General features: G+C 35.3%; 4 protein-coding genes across 11 annotated transcripts; 2 read left to right on the forward strand and 2 right to left on the reverse strand.

The window, feature by feature from the left end:
• Positions 1-250: 250 nt before the first annotated feature.
• Positions 251-3,432, reverse strand: wds (WD repeat-containing protein wds). 3 transcript variants are annotated; one of them, XM_076693407.1, is made up of 9 exons: positions 3,324-3,432; positions 2,814-2,956; positions 2,627-2,723; positions 2,373-2,536; positions 2,201-2,290; positions 1,703-1,842; positions 1,366-1,597; positions 1,182-1,269; positions 251-1,106 (listed from the first exon to the last, which is right to left on the reverse strand). In XM_076693407.1, the coding sequence occupies exons 2-9, from the start codon at positions 2,904-2,906 to the stop codon at positions 1,006-1,008; spliced, it is 1,005 nt and encodes a 334-aa protein (XP_076549522.1). In that variant the 5' UTR covers positions 2,907-2,956; positions 3,324-3,432; the 3' UTR covers positions 251-1,005. The 3 variants fall into 3 exon arrangements, with proteins under 3 accessions (XP_076549522.1, XP_076549521.1, XP_034194284.1); XM_076693406.1 differs by having other exon boundaries at positions 3,282-3,359; XM_034338393.2 differs by lacking the exon at positions 3,324-3,432 and having other exon boundaries at positions 2,814-3,065.
• On the forward strand, positions 3,289-6,973 carry IntS4 (integrator complex subunit 4). 5 transcript variants are annotated; one of them, XM_034338360.2, is made up of 9 exons: positions 3,289-3,407; positions 3,479-3,532; positions 3,638-3,691; positions 3,767-4,188; positions 4,269-4,595; positions 4,707-4,971; positions 5,042-5,504; positions 5,603-6,089; positions 6,170-6,973. In XM_034338360.2, exons 3-9 carry the CDS (start codon positions 3,641-3,643, stop codon positions 6,912-6,914), a joined length of 2,760 nt encoding a protein of 919 aa, XP_034194251.2. In that variant the 5' UTR covers positions 3,289-3,407; positions 3,479-3,532; positions 3,638-3,640; the 3' UTR covers positions 6,915-6,973. The 5 variants fall into 5 exon arrangements, with proteins under 5 accessions (XP_034194251.2, XP_034194252.2, XP_034194250.2 ...); XM_034338361.2 differs by having other exon boundaries at positions 3,648-3,691; XM_034338359.2 differs by having other exon boundaries at positions 3,398-3,532.
• A 151-nt stretch (positions 6,974-7,124) lies between these two features.
• Nup214 (nuclear pore complex protein Nup214) lies at positions 7,125-12,628 on the reverse strand. Of its 2 annotated transcripts, XM_034338338.2 has the most exons (6): positions 12,465-12,628; positions 11,985-12,278; positions 8,780-11,896; positions 7,600-8,440; positions 7,337-7,526; positions 7,125-7,243 (listed from the first exon to the last, which is right to left on the reverse strand). In XM_034338338.2, exons 1-6 carry the CDS (start codon positions 12,495-12,497, stop codon positions 7,216-7,218), a joined length of 4,503 nt encoding a protein of 1,500 aa, XP_034194229.2. In that variant the 5' UTR covers positions 12,498-12,628; the 3' UTR covers positions 7,125-7,215. The 2 variants fall into 2 exon arrangements, with proteins under 2 accessions (XP_034194229.2, XP_034194227.2); XM_034338336.2 differs by having other exon boundaries at positions 7,600-11,896; positions 12,465-12,627.
• A 192-nt stretch (positions 12,629-12,820) lies between these two features.
• On the forward strand, positions 12,821-17,161 carry Hen1 (Hen1 methyltransferase). The gene is made up of 5 exons (XM_034338349.2): positions 12,821-13,350; positions 13,597-13,844; positions 13,945-14,127; positions 14,205-16,858; positions 16,930-17,161. The coding sequence occupies exons 1-5, from the start codon at positions 13,078-13,080 to the stop codon at positions 17,115-17,117; spliced, it is 3,546 nt and encodes a 1,181-aa protein (XP_034194240.2). The 5' UTR covers positions 12,821-13,077; the 3' UTR covers positions 17,118-17,161.
• Positions 17,162-17,165: the final 4 nt, after the last annotated feature.

A 17,165-nucleotide genomic window follows, 5' to 3' on the forward strand; every position in this document is an offset into this window, starting at 1 on the left:
AATGAAAACAAATATGTGCTTTAATAAAAATACGAAACTTTAATTTATAGTTTTACTACATATTTCAGCCTGATAACGAAAGAGAATAAAATTAACAAAACACTTCATATCTCAGGTACGAAAATATATTTCTTTTCGCTTTGTTTACATAAATTTTTAAGTTTACAAGAATTCATTTTTATTCGTTTATATCTTCATTTCTTCCATATACATTTTTTTTTGTGTGTTTGTTTGTGTGTGTGTGTGTGTGTGTGTGTGTGTGCGTGTGTGTATATATATATACAAAATATGTTCTTTGATAGTCCGTCCAACGAGACGAATCAGTAAATGTATAGAAATTCACGTGCATAGCGCAGGATCGCTGCACAGTTCTTCTTTAATAATACCTATTTACTGACTCGTTTCGTTGGACGAACTATACATATACAGTTATTTTATTTTTAGTTATAGATAAAAAAAAGTATGTTAGTTAAACATTTGACGTAGTTATAATCAATCAACTATACAATAAATATCAAAACGATAAAAAAAACAATCACTCGCCTAAGTATAATTTTTAAAATTACATTCTCGTATTTGTATCCTTCAGTTTTTTTTTCTCATATTACTCTTTACTACAACCGTAACTGTTAATAACTTACACACCTATATTCGACTCTTACTGAATTCTTAATTTTCAGTTTGCATAGATAAATGCTCCGTTAAAAGTGTACATTTTCCTTCTTCCCTGCCTATCTGGTACTATTTATATTCGATAAAATCTAAACATTTGAGTGCGCGTATTCTACTGCCTCTCTATACAATTGTTTGCTAATAAAAATTGCTAAAATTGCTACATATTTTTATGCGAAAATGGAAAACTGAAAAATTACAGAGGATAAGAGAAAAAGAGTGAAGACGGCCGTCTACAACAGGTGTGAACACCTCTTTTTTTTTTTTTTTCTTTCTTTTTGTTTTTCTTTTATAGTACCTACGATGAAATATCGTAAAGAACCTGTGCCCATTCTATGTATCACTCTTCCATAGTTTAATCGTTTTATCATTTTCAAGTGCAGCTGATGCTATAATGTTATCCGTGGGATGGCACGTCGTACAAAGCACAACATCTACGAATCGATAAACTGTTATCAGTACACGTACGCATCGCACAATAATGTTAATAACTTTTTCTTTAGCTATACCTGTGTGCCCTTGTAGTTTCTGTACAATTTCTTTAGTCTGTAAATTCCAAATATATACCATATTGTCTTCTGAACCCGAAACGATCCACTGTTGAATAGCAGAACAATGTTTAGTTAATTTATTATTTCGATTATTTCGATTATTTCGATTATTTCGATTCATTACTAATTATGTATAACATACCTTCCCGCCTGTAACTGAAAAATTTGCAAATATGCAATATTTTTCGTTCTTATGACCTGTGTAAGTTTTTAAGCATTTTCCTTTGCTATAATCCCACAGTTTCAACGTGTTGTCTAACGTCGCTGCTAAAATATATTTTCCATTTGGCGAAAACTTAACGAAAGATACCGGTGGATTGTCGTCGTCTATTAAAGTCTTCAAACACTGACCGGATGCTGTGTCCCAGATCCGACTATATATACAATCATGTATCTTTTACTATAATTCTCATTTATTTATTCATATTTAAGCACGCACACGTACATGTACATGAACTAAACTAAACATGCTAGCTTACCATAACCCGTCGTAACTACTAGACACGATCAACGATCCATCCCTGTTAAAATGAACAGCACTTACGGGGTCGGAGTGAGCGGGTAACGTTTTCAGGCATTTTCCAGTTCTAACATCCCATATTCGAACACTTTCGTCGAACTGGTAGCAATATTTATTAAATCAACAGACACATGTATGTATGGAATAATTATGTGATTCGTGTGTGCAAACCCTTTTATGAAAGCACGTAATAACGTTGAAAAATTTTTCAAGTATCTTTAAAAATATACCGTTAACATCTCTCACCGATGATTAAACTGAAGTTCATCTTTTCTCATTATTTTTCCTTTACTATTTTTACATTCTTCTTACATTCTAGCATGTTTAATATTACCGACTGTTACCATATAAAGTACGTTTATGTGTACAATAATTTAGAAGCTTGCACACGATAAGCTTGCATAAGATAAACCCTATCCTAAGTGCAAACAAATAGAAATGTTAAAATAATACTTACAGAACCAGAAACTATAAGGTTCGACTGTGGGTTAAAGTTGCAACAAAACACATAATTGCTATGACCCTTTAATGTCTTTAAGCATTTCCCCTAGAAACAGACAAAAGAAGGTAAATATTTTCTTTCTATTCTTTTTCTTCTATCCCGTTTCTCTACCCAAATTTTAACTTACAGAACTTAATTCCCATATTTTCAAGGTTTTATCATCAGAGGCAGACACCAACAATCTGCTATCGCTAGACCATGCCACATCTGAAATACCAAGCTTGTGACCGGATATGGTTTTTTCAAATTTTCCATCGTACGATCCCCATATTTTGATTAACTTATCCGCAGCTACGGGCATAAAAGTAATTATGAATTTGATTAACTTTTCACGCAAAATAAGAAACATTCGAGTTAACGTAAAGTGAAATTTCTATTTACAGGAACTAGCAAGCCACTCTCCGTTTGGGCTAAATTTCACTGAAGAAACTGCTTTGGTGTGACCTGCCAAAGTGTATTTCAAAGTGTAATTTGGTTTCTGTAAAAACAGAAAAAGAATTAGAGATTTTTAAGAACAAAGTGAAAATATGTTTTATTAAAAAAGAAAAAAAGAACATGTTTTGCCGACCAATGTTGAACTGCTCTTCGTTCCAGACGTTGGAGTACTTGCACTATTATTAACAGACGTTTGATGCCCCGGTGACGGTCCAAGTGGTACCATTTTTAAACGAATTCCGAGGAATGTAGCAATAGAAACTTACGAAATAGAAACTAAAAGCGCATATATAAACAAAGGTTACGATCAATCACAAGAACAAACAACAACAATTTTTAGCACATTTCTTCTCTTATATATATATATATATATATATATATATATATATATATATATATATATATATATATATATATATATATATATATATATATATATGTATAATATAGTTCTTTGTGTTAATCACTTTCAATAACAGTCGGTTTTATTTCTTAAACATGTGTGTTATATTTATCAATTCGTATATTCGCACGTATACTCTTGTATACATATTCTTACATGTATATTCGTTACATACAAGTCAAGCATTTATTTAATTACCTATATGCACGCGACAAAAACGGAAAACAATAAAACCGCTACCTTCCTAACCCTTAACATTCGATATCCAACAGTTACCGCCACCTTTTGATAAATCGAGGAAATACTAGAAGAAAGCCAGCAACAGTGACTATTTACATATACTAAATAATAAATATGTACGTATTTATATATGTTAATAATTCCAAGTTTTATAGGTAATGCGAAAAATATAAACATTATTCGTATTTATCATGCTGAACCAGTAAAAGGTATAGCTTCAACTTTCATATGATACATCAAATACTATATAAATATATGTATGTATTTATATACTAATAGTAAGAGAGTTTTATATAATAATACTAATATATTAGAGTATGGCAGCTTTAATGAAGAAGAGAGTTTTAGCAGAATTTAACCAGAGCCAGGTAAAAATATTTTTCGACTTTGAAACATTTTTATTTGAATTTCTATATCCAATTGTGTTTATATTACATATACAGGTTATAAATGAACCACCGTTAAAGAGGCTAAAAACATTACGCCTCGCAGCTACTCCAGGTAGTAGTAAAAATGGAACAGAAGGAAGTTCAGCATTGGCTTATATCGAATGTCTTGAGAAAAGTAAATGTGGCAATGATGCTTTACAGCTTCTTGTTCGCATATCTGATACTATTGCCTACATCTCTCCGGAAGATGTTCCATCGGTAGTAAAAAAATTATCAGAAAGATTTACTATAGAAACTGAAGCTGCAGTCCGTGCGAAAATACTTTGGATCTTTGCAGAATTGGGAGAAGTTACAAACGATGCAATCGAAAAGACACGAATCGTTACCGAAACTTCAGAACTTTTAAGAAACGAAGAATCACATAGAGTGAAAAGTCAGGGTTTAGCAACGTTATTAAAATTAGGAGATTATCATAGGTATTTTTTTCTGTACATAGTTGAAATTTATTTACTTTAATGATAGGATAAAATAAAATTAAACGAATCAATTTTTCTAGGATGCTTGTATTGAAAATTGCCCGTGAGCATTTGCCAGATACTTGGCACGGCGTACAAACCCGTTGTCTTTCTATTATAGGTAGATATTTGACTGCAAATACCGCGGATGATACATTAACTTTTGTTGGTAATTACGCACGTTCTCAAGATCCAAGAGTACGTGCTCAGGCATTTGAAACAATGGCTGAACTTCATTCTCATAGAGGTTGCAGATTGCCCGCAAGTTTCTTTGCAGAAGCTTGTGCTGCGCTTCGCGATGATTATGAAATAGTTCGTCGAAATGTTCTGAAATTGATATGGCTTTTAGGGAGAGAATATCCTGAAAAGTACGTTGTATTTCGTCGCATTCGTTTCTTATTATTTTTTTTTTTTTTTTTTAAACCAACCACAAATTAACATTTTTGGCTATCTCTACCACCTTGATTATATTATAATAGCATTATCATGGGAGCAGACGGAGAAGATATACGTATGGTGGATTGTGCATTTTCTCAAATATGCGGTCTGATGGGTGATTTATCAGCAAGAGTTAGAGCTTCGGCAATGTCTCTTCTTGGAACAATGAAAGGTGTATCGCAACGATATATAGAACAAGCGTTAGATAAAAAACAAAAAATTGTGGAAACAGATAGACCAGAAGTGGAAGAAAAAAGTGGATCTTGCGGTGCGTTTATTCACGGTTTAGAGGACGAATTTTTAGAGGTAATAATATATTTATTTACATGCATGTAGCTAAATAAGTTTTCAGCTAAATAACATATATTACATTCAGGTAAGGACAGCAGCAGTTGAGGCTCTATGCACGTTATCTTTGGAGCAACCAAATATAGCTAGAATTTCCTTAGATTTTATGGTTGATATGTTCAACGATGAAATTCAAGATGTACGATTGCGTGCTATCGAATCGTTAAGAAAAATGTCGGCAAGCGTAACGCTTCGCGAAGATCAATTAGAAACAATTTTGGGCGCGCTAGAGGATTTTTCAGGCGAAGTACGAGAAGGGTTACACGCTACTTTGGCTGCTAGCCGGCTTGCTACTAGAAATTGTCTCCATATGTGTGTAAATCGTCTTCTTGATAATTTGAGTCGTTATCCACAAGACAAAGAAAGTATTAGATGCTGTTTAGCGGCACTAGGAGCTTCGCACCCATATTTAACGTTACCATTGGTACCGCAACTTCTTGGACGACATCCCTTTTTCGATACACCCGAACCAGACGTTGACGAACCGTCTTGTATCCTTTTATTTTTTTTTTTAAATTAATTAATTAATTTATTTATATTTGCTTCGTAATCCACTTTCCTTAATTATATTCTTAACTATAAATGATAGATGCAAGCGTTCTGGTTTTGATATTTAATGCCGCATTGCATTGTCCAAGTATGCATGCTTTGTTTACAGAACACGCTTCGAAACATTATCATTACTTACGCGACACTATGCCGCATTTCGTTCCTCGATTACGGCCAACCGTAACAACTAGTGGACCAGGTTTTGGAAATGAAGATAAAATCGACGACGAAGCCGAACGCGGAAAAGAATTTTTGGAAAAAGTAGTGACAGGTGTTGAAAATGCTAGACCCGGTGGCAGAGTTCATACCCAACTTTTAGAAGCTGCAGCCATTGATCTCGATCGTTTAGCAGAAATGGATCATCGAATGGAGGGTGCCGCACGTTTCACTGTCCTCTACATACGATGTTTGTTACTTTTAAAGTCTGTATTGAAAGAATTTTCAATATCATCGACAAATTCGGTATCGACGAGTCCTTTGCCGAACACAACCACCAACGTGTCAGTTTTGCTACAAAATACACAAAAGTACACATTTTTATCTTTTCCTTTCTACGCGTCAAAATTTTTCCATAAATAATTAAAAATAATAAATAATAAATTTCTAGGTTACAGCGACTTTTTAGTGGATTAAGTGAAAATGAAATGATACTAGCCAACGACGTATGGTTAAAAGCATTGGCGATAGAATTAATTCGGGTAACGAGAAGCGTAACAGGAAGAAGCGCTCTTCCACTAGCGCGTCATTTTCTCTCCGAAGCTGACACCCTACCACAAGATACGTCGAAATTGCCATCATTTTCTAGAGCTCTTGTACTTCAGATTCCTACGTTAGCCGATGTCAAGCCAGGATCTTTAACGAGGCTGTTGTTACCGTTACTTTTGACACCGGCATCGCAGGGAGAAGAACGACTCCCAAGACCATCGGTGTCCACTAGATTTTCTAGAGCAATCATTGAAGAACCTAGAGGGGATGCGGACGCAGCATTGAAATTTACAGGAGGACTTTTATTAGGGATCCCGTTAACGGCAAAAATATTGAACTTGCGAGATCCTAGTATATTACGTATAAAACTGAGACATCCCGACCAACAAGTACAATTATTGCTACCGCGTCAGTCAGATTTACGACTACAAAATACAGAACAGAACGATTATAGATTGAAAACGACCGTACTACTTTCCCATCAAGTTTGGATGGAAGCTTGCAACGTAGAAATTTCTCTTGCACTTTTTGTCCCATCTTCGTCGGCCGTCTGCACGCATTCTCCCCTCGACGATCCGTGTGTCATTGATCTTTGTAAGCCTACTAAAGTATCAATTGCGCCAAAACCAATCAAAAGGGGCATCTAAATATTAATTCTAAACCATTAATTTCATAAAATGTCTTTATTGTAAATAATAAAAATTCAAAACATACTAAATCGCAATTGATTTTTCTACAGTACGGATAACAACAATTGTTTTAAAACGAACGATGTTAATAATGTCTCCGATAAAAAGCAATTTGATATAAATACATGATCAAAGCTGTGATGTAAGGGATACTGAAAGTGTATTATATTTTCTTTTTCTTTTTCTTTTTTTTCTTCTTTTTTACATATAAAAATAATGAGATGATTTAGTCGATTTGATTTAAAGAAACATTCGTACACTACCGCCAGGTGGAAAACGAACTCCCACTGTAATAAAGAACAATTAATTATTATAAATTTTTTTTATACGATTCAACTGTATAGGTTCCGAAGAGAACGTTTTAAAAATCGTCTACATACCTGGTAAATACTGGAGATTTTGGTGCTTCTACATTTTTTTGCGCTAGACTACTAAAACTAAGACCACCCGATTGACTCGCTAAGGATTCGAACGTGTTGCTACCATCAACATTTCCAAAAACTTTCGGCATGGTGCTGCTATCAACTGGTGCAGGGGTCGTCCCACCCATTGCAGGTAAACTTCCAAACGCTATTTTATATAATTTCTTTTTCTTAATAATCGATTTTATTGTGGTAGATAAGAAATTATAGTAACATGTTACCTGGAGGCGATGCACTAGCTCCAAATGCAGTTGCTCCGAATCCACTGCTAAAACCAGCGAATTTTGATGCTCCAAACGTAGGCGGTGATCCAAAAACTGGTTTAGCACCAAATGCAGGAGCTTGCCCGAAAGCAGGTTGTTCTAAACCCATTTGTGATGCATTATTAGCTGTACCACCGCCAAATACAGATGGTGAACCAGGCGATGATGCCCCTTCAGTCGTATTATTTATGGTTCCGCCAAAGAAAGATGTAGATCCACTGTTTGACGCTGAGCCGAATATTGAATTTTGAGCATTATTATCAAAAATGGATTTCTGGGATGTTCCAAATGTATTTACTGACGATGAATCCCCTCCAAAAATCGAAGCAGATGGTGATGCCTGAGTATTTCCACCAAAGATCGAGGTAGCACCGCTTCCGCTAAAGACTGAAGCATTCGTTGAAGTTGTTGGAATCTGACCGAATATGGATGCATTTGTAGAACTTCCAAATGGCATTGAAGTAGGACTAATAACTGACTTTCCAAAAGTACTGGCAGTCGATGAAACGACCGATGTGGTAGAAAATTGTGTATTCATTGTCGAAGCGGGTTTACCAAAAACCGAAGCAACTGAAGAAGCAGTTGTAATACTACCAAAATTAAGTGTAGACGTGGTGGTGGTGGTGGCGGTGGTAGTAGCAGTAGTAGCGGTAGTAACAGGAGTAGTAGTAGTACTAGTAGTAGTTGTAATAGTAGTAGTAGTAGTAGTAGTAGTAGTAGTAATAGTAGTAGCAGCAGCAGCTGATACTGTTGATAAATTCGTTGCAATTTCGCCAAAAGTAGGTTTCGTTAAAGAACTCTGAAATGGAGATGATACTGTGTTGGAAGTTGTTACCATTGTAGTTGCTGTGCTTGTTATTGACGCGGTTGTAAAACCACCAAATATTGGAATAGATGAACTGGTTGTAATCTGAATGCCAGGCAAAGTAGTAGTTGGTGTCGAACTTGGCATTCCTCCAAATACAGAAATATTAGGAGTATTAATCTGACTGTTAAAAAAGGATCTAGTAGAAGATGCAGGTGAAGCTTGTACAGAACTTGTTGTAAGGCTGAGTGCTTTTGATTTCGTAGAGAGTATATTCTCAATTGTAACCGATGATGTAGTAGTAATAGTTTCTTTTGAAGGAGTTCCACTTACAAGACTTATAGAAATCTGATTGTTGCTAGATGTATTATTTTGTCCCAATAACATTTGAAAACTAGATGCTCCAAACGTAGGTTTATAGTTATATTTTCCTTCGGCACTAACGTTACTGGTAGACACAGTAGTAGCTGTTTGATTAGATGTTTCAAGTCCTACAATTAAATTTGTTACGTTTAATGAGTCTTGCGTTTGAGATGCCGTTATTGTTGTTGTTGTTGTTGCTGCCGGTGGCATCTTTAAATTGAACGCAGTAGTAACGTTTGAAGGTTTTAAAGCAAAAGAAAATGTCTGTGCACTTGTTTGTGGCGTAGTAAGTGCATTTTGCGACATACTTTTGACAACAGTAGAAGCAGTATTTGCAGTAGCAAAACTAAATGTGGTAGCTGCTTCAATCTTTGTTGTGGTTGGTATTACCGATGTTGTTGTTGTTGTTGTTGTTGTTGTTGTTGTTGTTGTTGTTGTTGTTGTTGTAAATACTGCCGTTCTAAATTTTACCGAATTACTTGGATAATTTCCTTGTACCCGGTCCGATGTGGTTTCTGATAATACATCTTTTAATGTGCCAGTGCCGAATAAATTGTTTTCCATCTTAAAGGAATCGCTTGGTACATTTTCTTTTCCAGATTTTATACCAGACTCTACGAGTGCAGATGATTTTTCTGCAGTATTATCTTCAGATTTTTGCGCCGGTGTACCAAACGTAATTGTGTTCACTTTGGCGAAAGATTTTGTCAGATTAGGTAAATACTGCTGAGCAGAAGAATTAACTTGACCGAATGGTAGTACAGTATCTTGCTTTGGCTTACCACTTTGAGATACCGTAGATGATGTTATTGGTACAGTTGATTTTTTCTCTACCTGTGAAAGTTTATTTCCAGATGTCGGTGTCGGAAAATTAATACTAAAGTTAAGTTGCTTGTTTTGCGTTGATACATTATTGCAAGTTTCACTTGTACCAATTCTTGCTACGATGCTATTTAAAGAAGCTAACGGACTTTGTTGTTTCGGTTTCTCGGCAGCTGCTGCTACTGGTTTACTAGGTGTGATCTGCTTTAAAACAGAATGTTCCGTTTTATTCTTGGTATCGGTAACTGTCGTATCAAGAGAAGATAAAGAGGATAAAGTTGCTTCCAAACGGTGTTGAATTGGTGAAGGATTGACAGGTTTTATAATCCTTGGAGAAGAAACAGACAAATGTTCCCTTAATTTAATTTCTTTCTCTTGAGTAAAAGTTAAAGTCTTGGAAGCGATAGCCTTGCAACGCGCCTCTATTACTCCTGTATTTCTTGGAAGCGAAGTCGATGATTTAGACGACGTGATACTTAAATTAGATAACGAACGATTTAATCCAAATATGTTATTGTTACGAGTAATTAATTTCCATCGTTTCTTAAGATGTTCCAATTTGCTCTTCTCTTCTTGTATTATCTTATTATGCAATATCAGATTTTGATAAACAAACTCCAGATGTGGAATTTTCATTCGCGACATCTCTTCAGACTTATGATTCGACCATTCTAAATCCAAAATTTTACTAGCTTGACTAACTTGCGTGCGAGTATAATAATAAAGTTTTTGTAAATCAGATATCTTATTAGTATCTCCACAATTTCGAGTTGTAACGTCGTTAGTAGCTGCATTTTTTGACTTGGTTTCTTCGACCCAAGCAAATGACTGTAACAGTAATGCCTTCAAATATGAAATGTCACTGGATAAACTGTTTGTTGTTTCTCTCAATTCTCGAAGAAACTGATCTATTATAACAGATGTTTCGACTAGTTTTCGACGTTCTTCTTCGGTACCACATTCCCATGTCTGTCGTTCCAATTTGTTACGCAATTCTTTTTCAAATAAATTATGCTCCTCTATATAAGCACGAATATCTGTACCATCCTCATCTGCGGACGGTTTCTGTTTCACGGATTCTTGCGAAACTCCTTCCTTCATCGGTACCACCGCCAATTTCATATCTGACTTTACAGTTTCATTGACCGGCTCCATTTTCATCATTTCTCTGCTAACACTTTCGGATTTCTGTTCCAATTGTTTAGGCTTCTCAGCTGTGGATTGTGGAAAAAAACTATTCCCTTCGATAGATTTGTCAAAAATATTTCTCGTAGGAATTGGTTTCGGACGTTCAGGAATATTTTCTGGTTGTTTAGGGCGTGGGGTACTAGTTATTAAACCATTCATAACGTAAGACGTTTCGGATAAATTAACATTCGACTGTAGTAAATGCAAGGGAGGTGCAACTATCTCTGTAGGCGGGGAATTAATATCAGGACAATTAGGAATCAGATTTACCATATGGAAGGTACATAATTGTCCGGATGTTGAAAGGATATGAAGCATAGGAACTGGATAAGGTAAGGTGGACTCTGCGCCCCATGGTAATTTTCGAACAGAAGATTTGTCGATAGCTAAACCAACTGGATAACTTTCCGTAGTACAGATCAATGGTAATTCAGCCCTGCCACTGTCAACCAATTGCCACTGATTCCAAGTAACTCCTCCGTCCGTAGATCCCAAAACCGCCACTTCGCTACTGTTACTACTAGCAGCAATGATTAAACCCCATTCTGGTACATGATCAAAGTAATAACGTGGTATTATTCCTTCCTCCGTTGTATCTGTTATTCCATAAGTGATATCTTCATAACTGGTAAAAATGGCATTTGTTTCACCTTTAGGAGCATCGATTATTAGAACATTAAGTTTCTGTTCGCTACCTAAATAAGCAGCGCAAAACTGATAATTGCTGATCCATAAAATACCAATAACCTCTCCGATGTACGGATCAGGACCAGGAATTGTTCTTGCAACTTTCAGATCGGGTTTAAATTGCACGATACTTCCATTTTTGCAACCTACTACTATTTGCTTTCCTTTAGGACTCCACGCTGCGCACAAAACATCCAAGTCGTTAAATTTTTCTAAAGCTTTCAACTCTATACTTTTTTCCTTCTTTTCTTTTATTTTAAAACTACCAACTGTGTAATCGCTAGCTACTGTACACAGCATTCCTGGTATAGTGGGATTCCATCGTAGATCGTTTACAAATACATCGGTGTTTGATGTAGAAATCCTAATTTCGTATAATAATTGTACGCTCTGGAAAAGAAAATTACAGTTTCTTTAATCGTTTAACGAGACTGTACGAAATCTAAATAACGTAAGATTTAAATTTCAATGTTCATACATTTGCCAAAAGTGCCTGTACATCGTAAATTAAAATTAATGGTCCGTGAGGTGCCACTGCTAAATAAGAGCAATCACAATTAACCATTAATTTGGACACAGCTACCGCTATATTCAACTCCAGCTTCCATTCCGGTTCATTATCTTGGCCAGGTTTTAAAACGATTATCTTATTGCTTTGACCTACGTATAATAATCCTCTCTTTTTATCTGCAGTCAATAAACTGCAAGCAATTGGTACAGACGTAAATGCATCTAAAATTTGGGAAGTATGCGATTGTTTGAATAAAAATTCCTGAAACAGAGGTTCCCCATTACAGTAAACGTAAAAATATTAAACAATGAATCCATACGAATCAGAAAAACACGTATATATATATATATATATGTAATCGTAGTAAAACATTCGTTATATTCTGCATTAGCGTCGTAAATGACTTTCAAAATGAAATAAAAGGTTAGAGAGGCTATAATGTAATACCTGAACGTCTTTTGGATCAGGCGCAGTTTTCATGTTTAATTATTTTACGTTAATCCTCATATAAATAAACAATTAATACGGAACATAAATTAGCCGGATTCGTGTCACCGCAGAATTGCATAACCTTTGAATATATAACTTGAAACTGAGTACATATGTAGTATGTACAATATATATGTAACTAAGCGCGCAGGTTGGAAAATGATGGTGGGGGAAAGCGATCCGCCAATCGCTTTCCACTTCCGCTGGAAGTATCACCAATCAGAGCGGTAATGCGCATAAATGAACGAAAACTGGTCTTTTCGCAGTTATGGACTTTCGTGACATCAAGTATTATGTATGTACATATGTACATACAAAACCCTGGATTCTCCTGTAACGCCGTTTTCCCTAGGGAAGCAATGTCACATACTATTGCCAAAGACTGTATGTAAAACATCATTTTGTTAATTGGTCCATTTTAAACTGCTTCGACCAATGAAATGTGATTCTATGACCGCCGTCAAAACAAAACAATATGGTCGCTAGTACCCTACGCACAACGGGAACTGAACCGGGATGCGTTGTTAAAATTTGATTCTTACAAAAGTGGTAACTGATTTGCGTCATTGTCATGATCATTGTACTGTTTCACGTGCTTTACCTCTTTGGAAAGTTTGTATACCAGAATTACCGAATTAGGAAAGAAAAAGCCATAGACAATGAGGTGACCAACACGCAGAAACCATTAGAGATTTCCGAAAAGGATTATAGAATGATAGATCCTGAAGCAGCTCAGGATTTCAAAGAAAAATCTTTAAGATTCTTTCCACCGGCATACGTACAAAGATACGTTGCTGTTAGCGAGGTTCTTAATAGTTTCAAGTATCAAGGAAAGTTACGCAAGGTATTTCTTAATATCTTAATATGCATATATGTATGTATATATATACACATATATAAGTAGATATTTCTTTGTTCTCGATAACACGTTTTTCGATATTCCATATGTTTTACTTAGCGTTTAAATAGTAATTTATACGTTTTCACCAGTTTATTTATAGAACATGCTGATCGAATCATTCGATTTCACGTTATTTATTATTGTCCTTGTTAACATCTAATACTTATATAAAAATGGTTTTTTCCATAGGTTGTTGATTTTGGATGCGCAGAACTTGATTTTTTAGTTTATCTAAAACACACAACTGGCGTTGAAGAAATATTATGCGTCGATATCGATCGAGTACTGTTAGAAAGTTATAAAGAGAAGGGTGCCCCTTTGATTTCTGAGTATTTACACAGAAGGACAACACCTCTTGTGGTTGAAATATTCGAGGGTAGTGTTACCCATAACGACAAGAAACTAGAAAAGACGGATGCTGTGATTTGCATTGAACTGTGGGTCATCATCATCGTCGAACGATATGATAGAAAATTATTTTTTTAACTTTTTACTTTTAATAAGTAAATTAAAGAATAAATATTTTGATGCCCTCAGGATCGAGCATTTGTATCCAGATACTCTGATGAATCTTCCTTATAATATTTTTGGATTCGTTAAACCAAAATTAGCAGTGATAACGACACCTAACGCAGATTTCAATGTGCTCTTCCCGAATTTTTCTGGATTTAGACACGCTGATCATAAATTTGAATGGACTAGACAACAGTTCCAAGATTGGTAAATAAGCTAGACTTTTTTTAAATTAACACATCCTGTATTAGTACTAATATGTATATGATTTTTATTATTAATAGGGCCGAAAATATAATTTTAAGATACCCAGATTATATAGTAACTTTTGATGGTATTTGTAAAGGACCCGAAGGTACGGAACATTTAGGATGTTGTACGCAGATGGCAATATTTCATCGACTTGGCGAAAAAGACGCTTTTAATACCGGTATAGAGGGTTTATTTATAACTGTAGCTAGATACGAATACCCATTTCGGGTAGACAATCGTTCCGACGAGCAAAAGATTCTCGATGAGGCCGAGTATTACATTAGACACTTATCCTTCCAAGATATCGCTATGGAAGAGGAAGTACCATTGAAAAAACTATTGGAAATGTTAAAATCCTTTCATATTTCTATAGACATATTGCAGTCGATTTTAGAAGAAGCCGGTTGGACAGTTACGAACCGTGAATTCGGTCCGGTTGTACAAGTTCCGCCGCGTTCAACATTTTCTGACTACAGTACCGTCGGAGAAGCTTTCTGGTCCAATGACTATTCTACGGATGAGGATGATTGGAACAAAGATCCTGGACCACCTATCAATTCTTCGAGATTTTTACAGCAAAACACTTCAGACGTTTGGGACGAGGAGAATTGGAACGAGGAGCCAAGTATTATCATCCCAGAAAATAATTCTATCATCGAAGACAATACCTATCTTTTTGACGAAGAAAATGTTTTATCAAATAACATATCAGAGGCGATAAAGGATAGCGAAATTTCCGAACGGTATAGCGAAACTGCTAATAGCGAAGGAAATTTACAGCCCGAAACAACCGATATTGATCATGCTTTTCAGTATAATTTATCATTAGATTTACAACAATCTACGACGCTTTTCGTAGATTCTTCTTTAAATACTGAAGTAAAAAACCTAAAGGATGATCCGTTTCTTAATTTACCACCACCACCGGATGTATCGCAATGTACATTATTATCAGATACCGGACCGAAACTCAATGAAACGTTAGATTTTTTGCCATACTTGTCTGTTTCACGTGCGTCAACTTCACCTGAACCATACCTCTTGCAAACTGTTCGAATCGAGCAGCATTTCACGGACGATAGTAGTATGAGTAATCATTGGATGTTGGATAATTCTCTAAATGTTAGCGGAAACGCAAGTGATATCGAAGATAAGAAGTTATCGGCACAGAGTAATATTAACGATAGTTGTCTACGTAATATACATGTAAATACCTCGTGCATAGAAAATGAACATTCTAATTTCGAACTTTTAACCAATAGCGAAAGCATTAGTTCAAACTATTTTAATTTAAAACAAATGCAAAGTGCTCAATCGCATGATCAATTACATTCAAACAGTAGCGTATCTTTGACTAGTTCTGTTTTGACGGAAAGTCAACCACAGTTTACAAGTTCACCAAATGTTGCTGGAAAGATAAATACTACAGATAAAGATCGTACCAAGGAAAAATCTAGTAACAGTTCGTTAAAAAGAGTACAGTTATTCTGCTTAACGAGTCACAATGGCAATAATTCGTTAGAAAGTAACAATAAAGTATCTTTAGAAAGCGATAGCAAGCTTAGTTGTAATGAAAAGGAAATTGAAATATCAACAGATGGAAAAGACGATACGTTTACAAGTAGCGATGTATCCACAGTTGCTGCTTTAACGTTAAATGATGTTCATTTTGAACAAGTTACAGATGATTTCTCGTTAACAAGTACTTTAAGGAACGATGATAATTTAAAGAAACACAAACTGCTGCTACCCCTAGATCATACTAATAATTTCATTGAGATTGAAGAAGGAGAACAGCCAAATGGTTACATTGCTCAAGCAACGTCAAGTACTATAGAATCAACAAATTGTGATAAAAAAGTTCCATTAACTGATCAACAGTTAATCGTTAAATCAGGATCTTGTATGGATTTTGTTCATGTGAAAAATGATGAAAAAAAGACTGAAAGAAAATCTGAATCACGCGATATTTCTAACTTAAGAAGCAATACAGGTATAGATACTAGCAAGTCGTCGTATAATTATTATGCCAAAGAAATTAGTAGTGTAGAATGCGTACCTCTTGTATCTTGTAGTGTTTACGTAGAAAACACACAAAATGTTCAATCCACATCAGTATTATTAAAAAATGATGAAAAACAAGCTGAATTTAACGAATCCACGTGTAAAGCTGTAAATTCAAATGCTCTAGAAACAGTAGAAAATAACGAAATATCGAAGATCTCTCCTTCAGAAACTGTGGAAACTCCTCCAAACAGTTGGTCACCTGAAGTAATGGATTCTGGTTATCCAAATTCAACCTCGGCTCAAGACATGACACCGGAGTACGACTTATCAAGTATAGCACAAGATCATATATCAGATTCAGAGCCACCAAGTATAGCGGAAGCACCGAGGCTTGAACTTCCTGAGGTAATTGAAGTTGTAAACGGTGATCTTGTAAACAACAATAGAGATAACGAGGGTAATAATATGATAGCTGCAGAATTAAATGATCTTGAAGATTTGCAACCATTGATTAATGTACTTGAAAATGATATGGAAAATGAGAATGATATTTACGTCTTGGAGAATGGTTTTCCCTTCTGGCTGTTGAGAATACTTAACATGGCCAATCCTATTGATGTTGAAATACATTTGAGAGATCATGGAGAAGTAAGATTCCCAAATGCAGCAGCAGCAGCAGGTAATTGTCTATTTTTATTTTAGTGAAAATTGAAATAACGATTATGATTTTTCTTTTTATTTGAAAAATAGGTGACGATGCGAGATATATAAATATGGAACATGACGAGGGTTTCAACAGTAGTTCTGAAGAGAATAGCAACTTGGAAAACAATGAGATGAGAAATGACAACAACAGTGACGCCAGTGATAATATTGAAAATGATAACGAAAATAGTGATAGTGGAAGTGAAGAGTGGATCGCTGCAAGTAATTCGTGATGCTATTGAAACGATACTTGATCATTCTACCAATGGTGTCACATATAT

This window comes from Osmia lignaria, chromosome 3 (genome assembly GCF_051020975.1).
Source record: "Osmia lignaria lignaria isolate PbOS001 chromosome 3, iyOsmLign1, whole genome shotgun sequence".
Classification (NCBI taxonomy): Eukaryota; Metazoa; Arthropoda; class Insecta; order Hymenoptera; family Megachilidae; genus Osmia; species Osmia lignaria.

Excerpts from the sequence above, each read along its gene's own strand:
- Nup214 (XM_034338336.2), bottom strand. The coding sequence starts at position 12,497 with ATGAAAACTGCGCCTGATCCAAAAGACGTTCAG. Across the intron at positions 12,279-12,464 it reads CTGATCCAAAAGACGTTCAG|GAATTTTTATTCAAACAATC; the intron begins GTATTACATTAT and ends CCTCTGTTTCAG. Across the intron at positions 11,897-11,984 it reads TACAGGCACTTTTGGCAAAT|AGCGTACAATTATTATACGA; the intron begins GTATGAACATTG and ends TTTCTTTTCCAG.
- IntS4 (XM_034338357.2), top strand. The coding sequence starts at position 3,454 with ATGTTAATAATTCCAAGTTTTATAGGTAATGCGAAAAATATAAACATT. Across the intron at positions 4,189-4,268 it reads AAATTAGGAGATTATCATAG|GATGCTTGTATTGAAAATTG; the intron begins GTATTTTTTTCT and ends CAATTTTTCTAG. Across the intron at positions 4,596-4,706 it reads GGGAGAGAATATCCTGAAAA|CATTATCATGGGAGCAGACG; the intron begins GTACGTTGTATT and ends ATATTATAATAG.
- wds (XM_076693407.1), bottom strand. The coding sequence starts at position 2,906 with ATGGTACCACTTGGACCGTCACCGGGGCATCAAACGTCTGTTAATAAT. Across the intron at positions 2,291-2,372 it reads AAATATGGGAATTAAGTTCT|GGGAAATGCTTAAAGACATT; the intron begins GTAAGTTAAAAT and ends GTCTGTTTCTAG. Across the intron at positions 1,270-1,365 it reads TTTCAGTTACAGGCGGGAAG|TGGATCGTTTCGGGTTCAGA; the intron begins GTATGTTATACA and ends GCTATTCAACAG.
- Hen1 (XM_034338349.2), top strand. The coding sequence starts at position 13,078 with ATGATCATTGTACTGTTTCACGTGCTTTACCTCTTTGGAAAGTTTGTA. Across the intron at positions 13,351-13,596 it reads ATCAAGGAAAGTTACGCAAG|GTTGTTGATTTTGGATGCGC; the intron begins GTATTTCTTAAT and ends TTTTTTCCATAG. Across the intron at positions 14,128-14,204 it reads AGACAACAGTTCCAAGATTG|GGCCGAAAATATAATTTTAA; the intron begins GTAAATAAGCTA and ends TATTATTAATAG.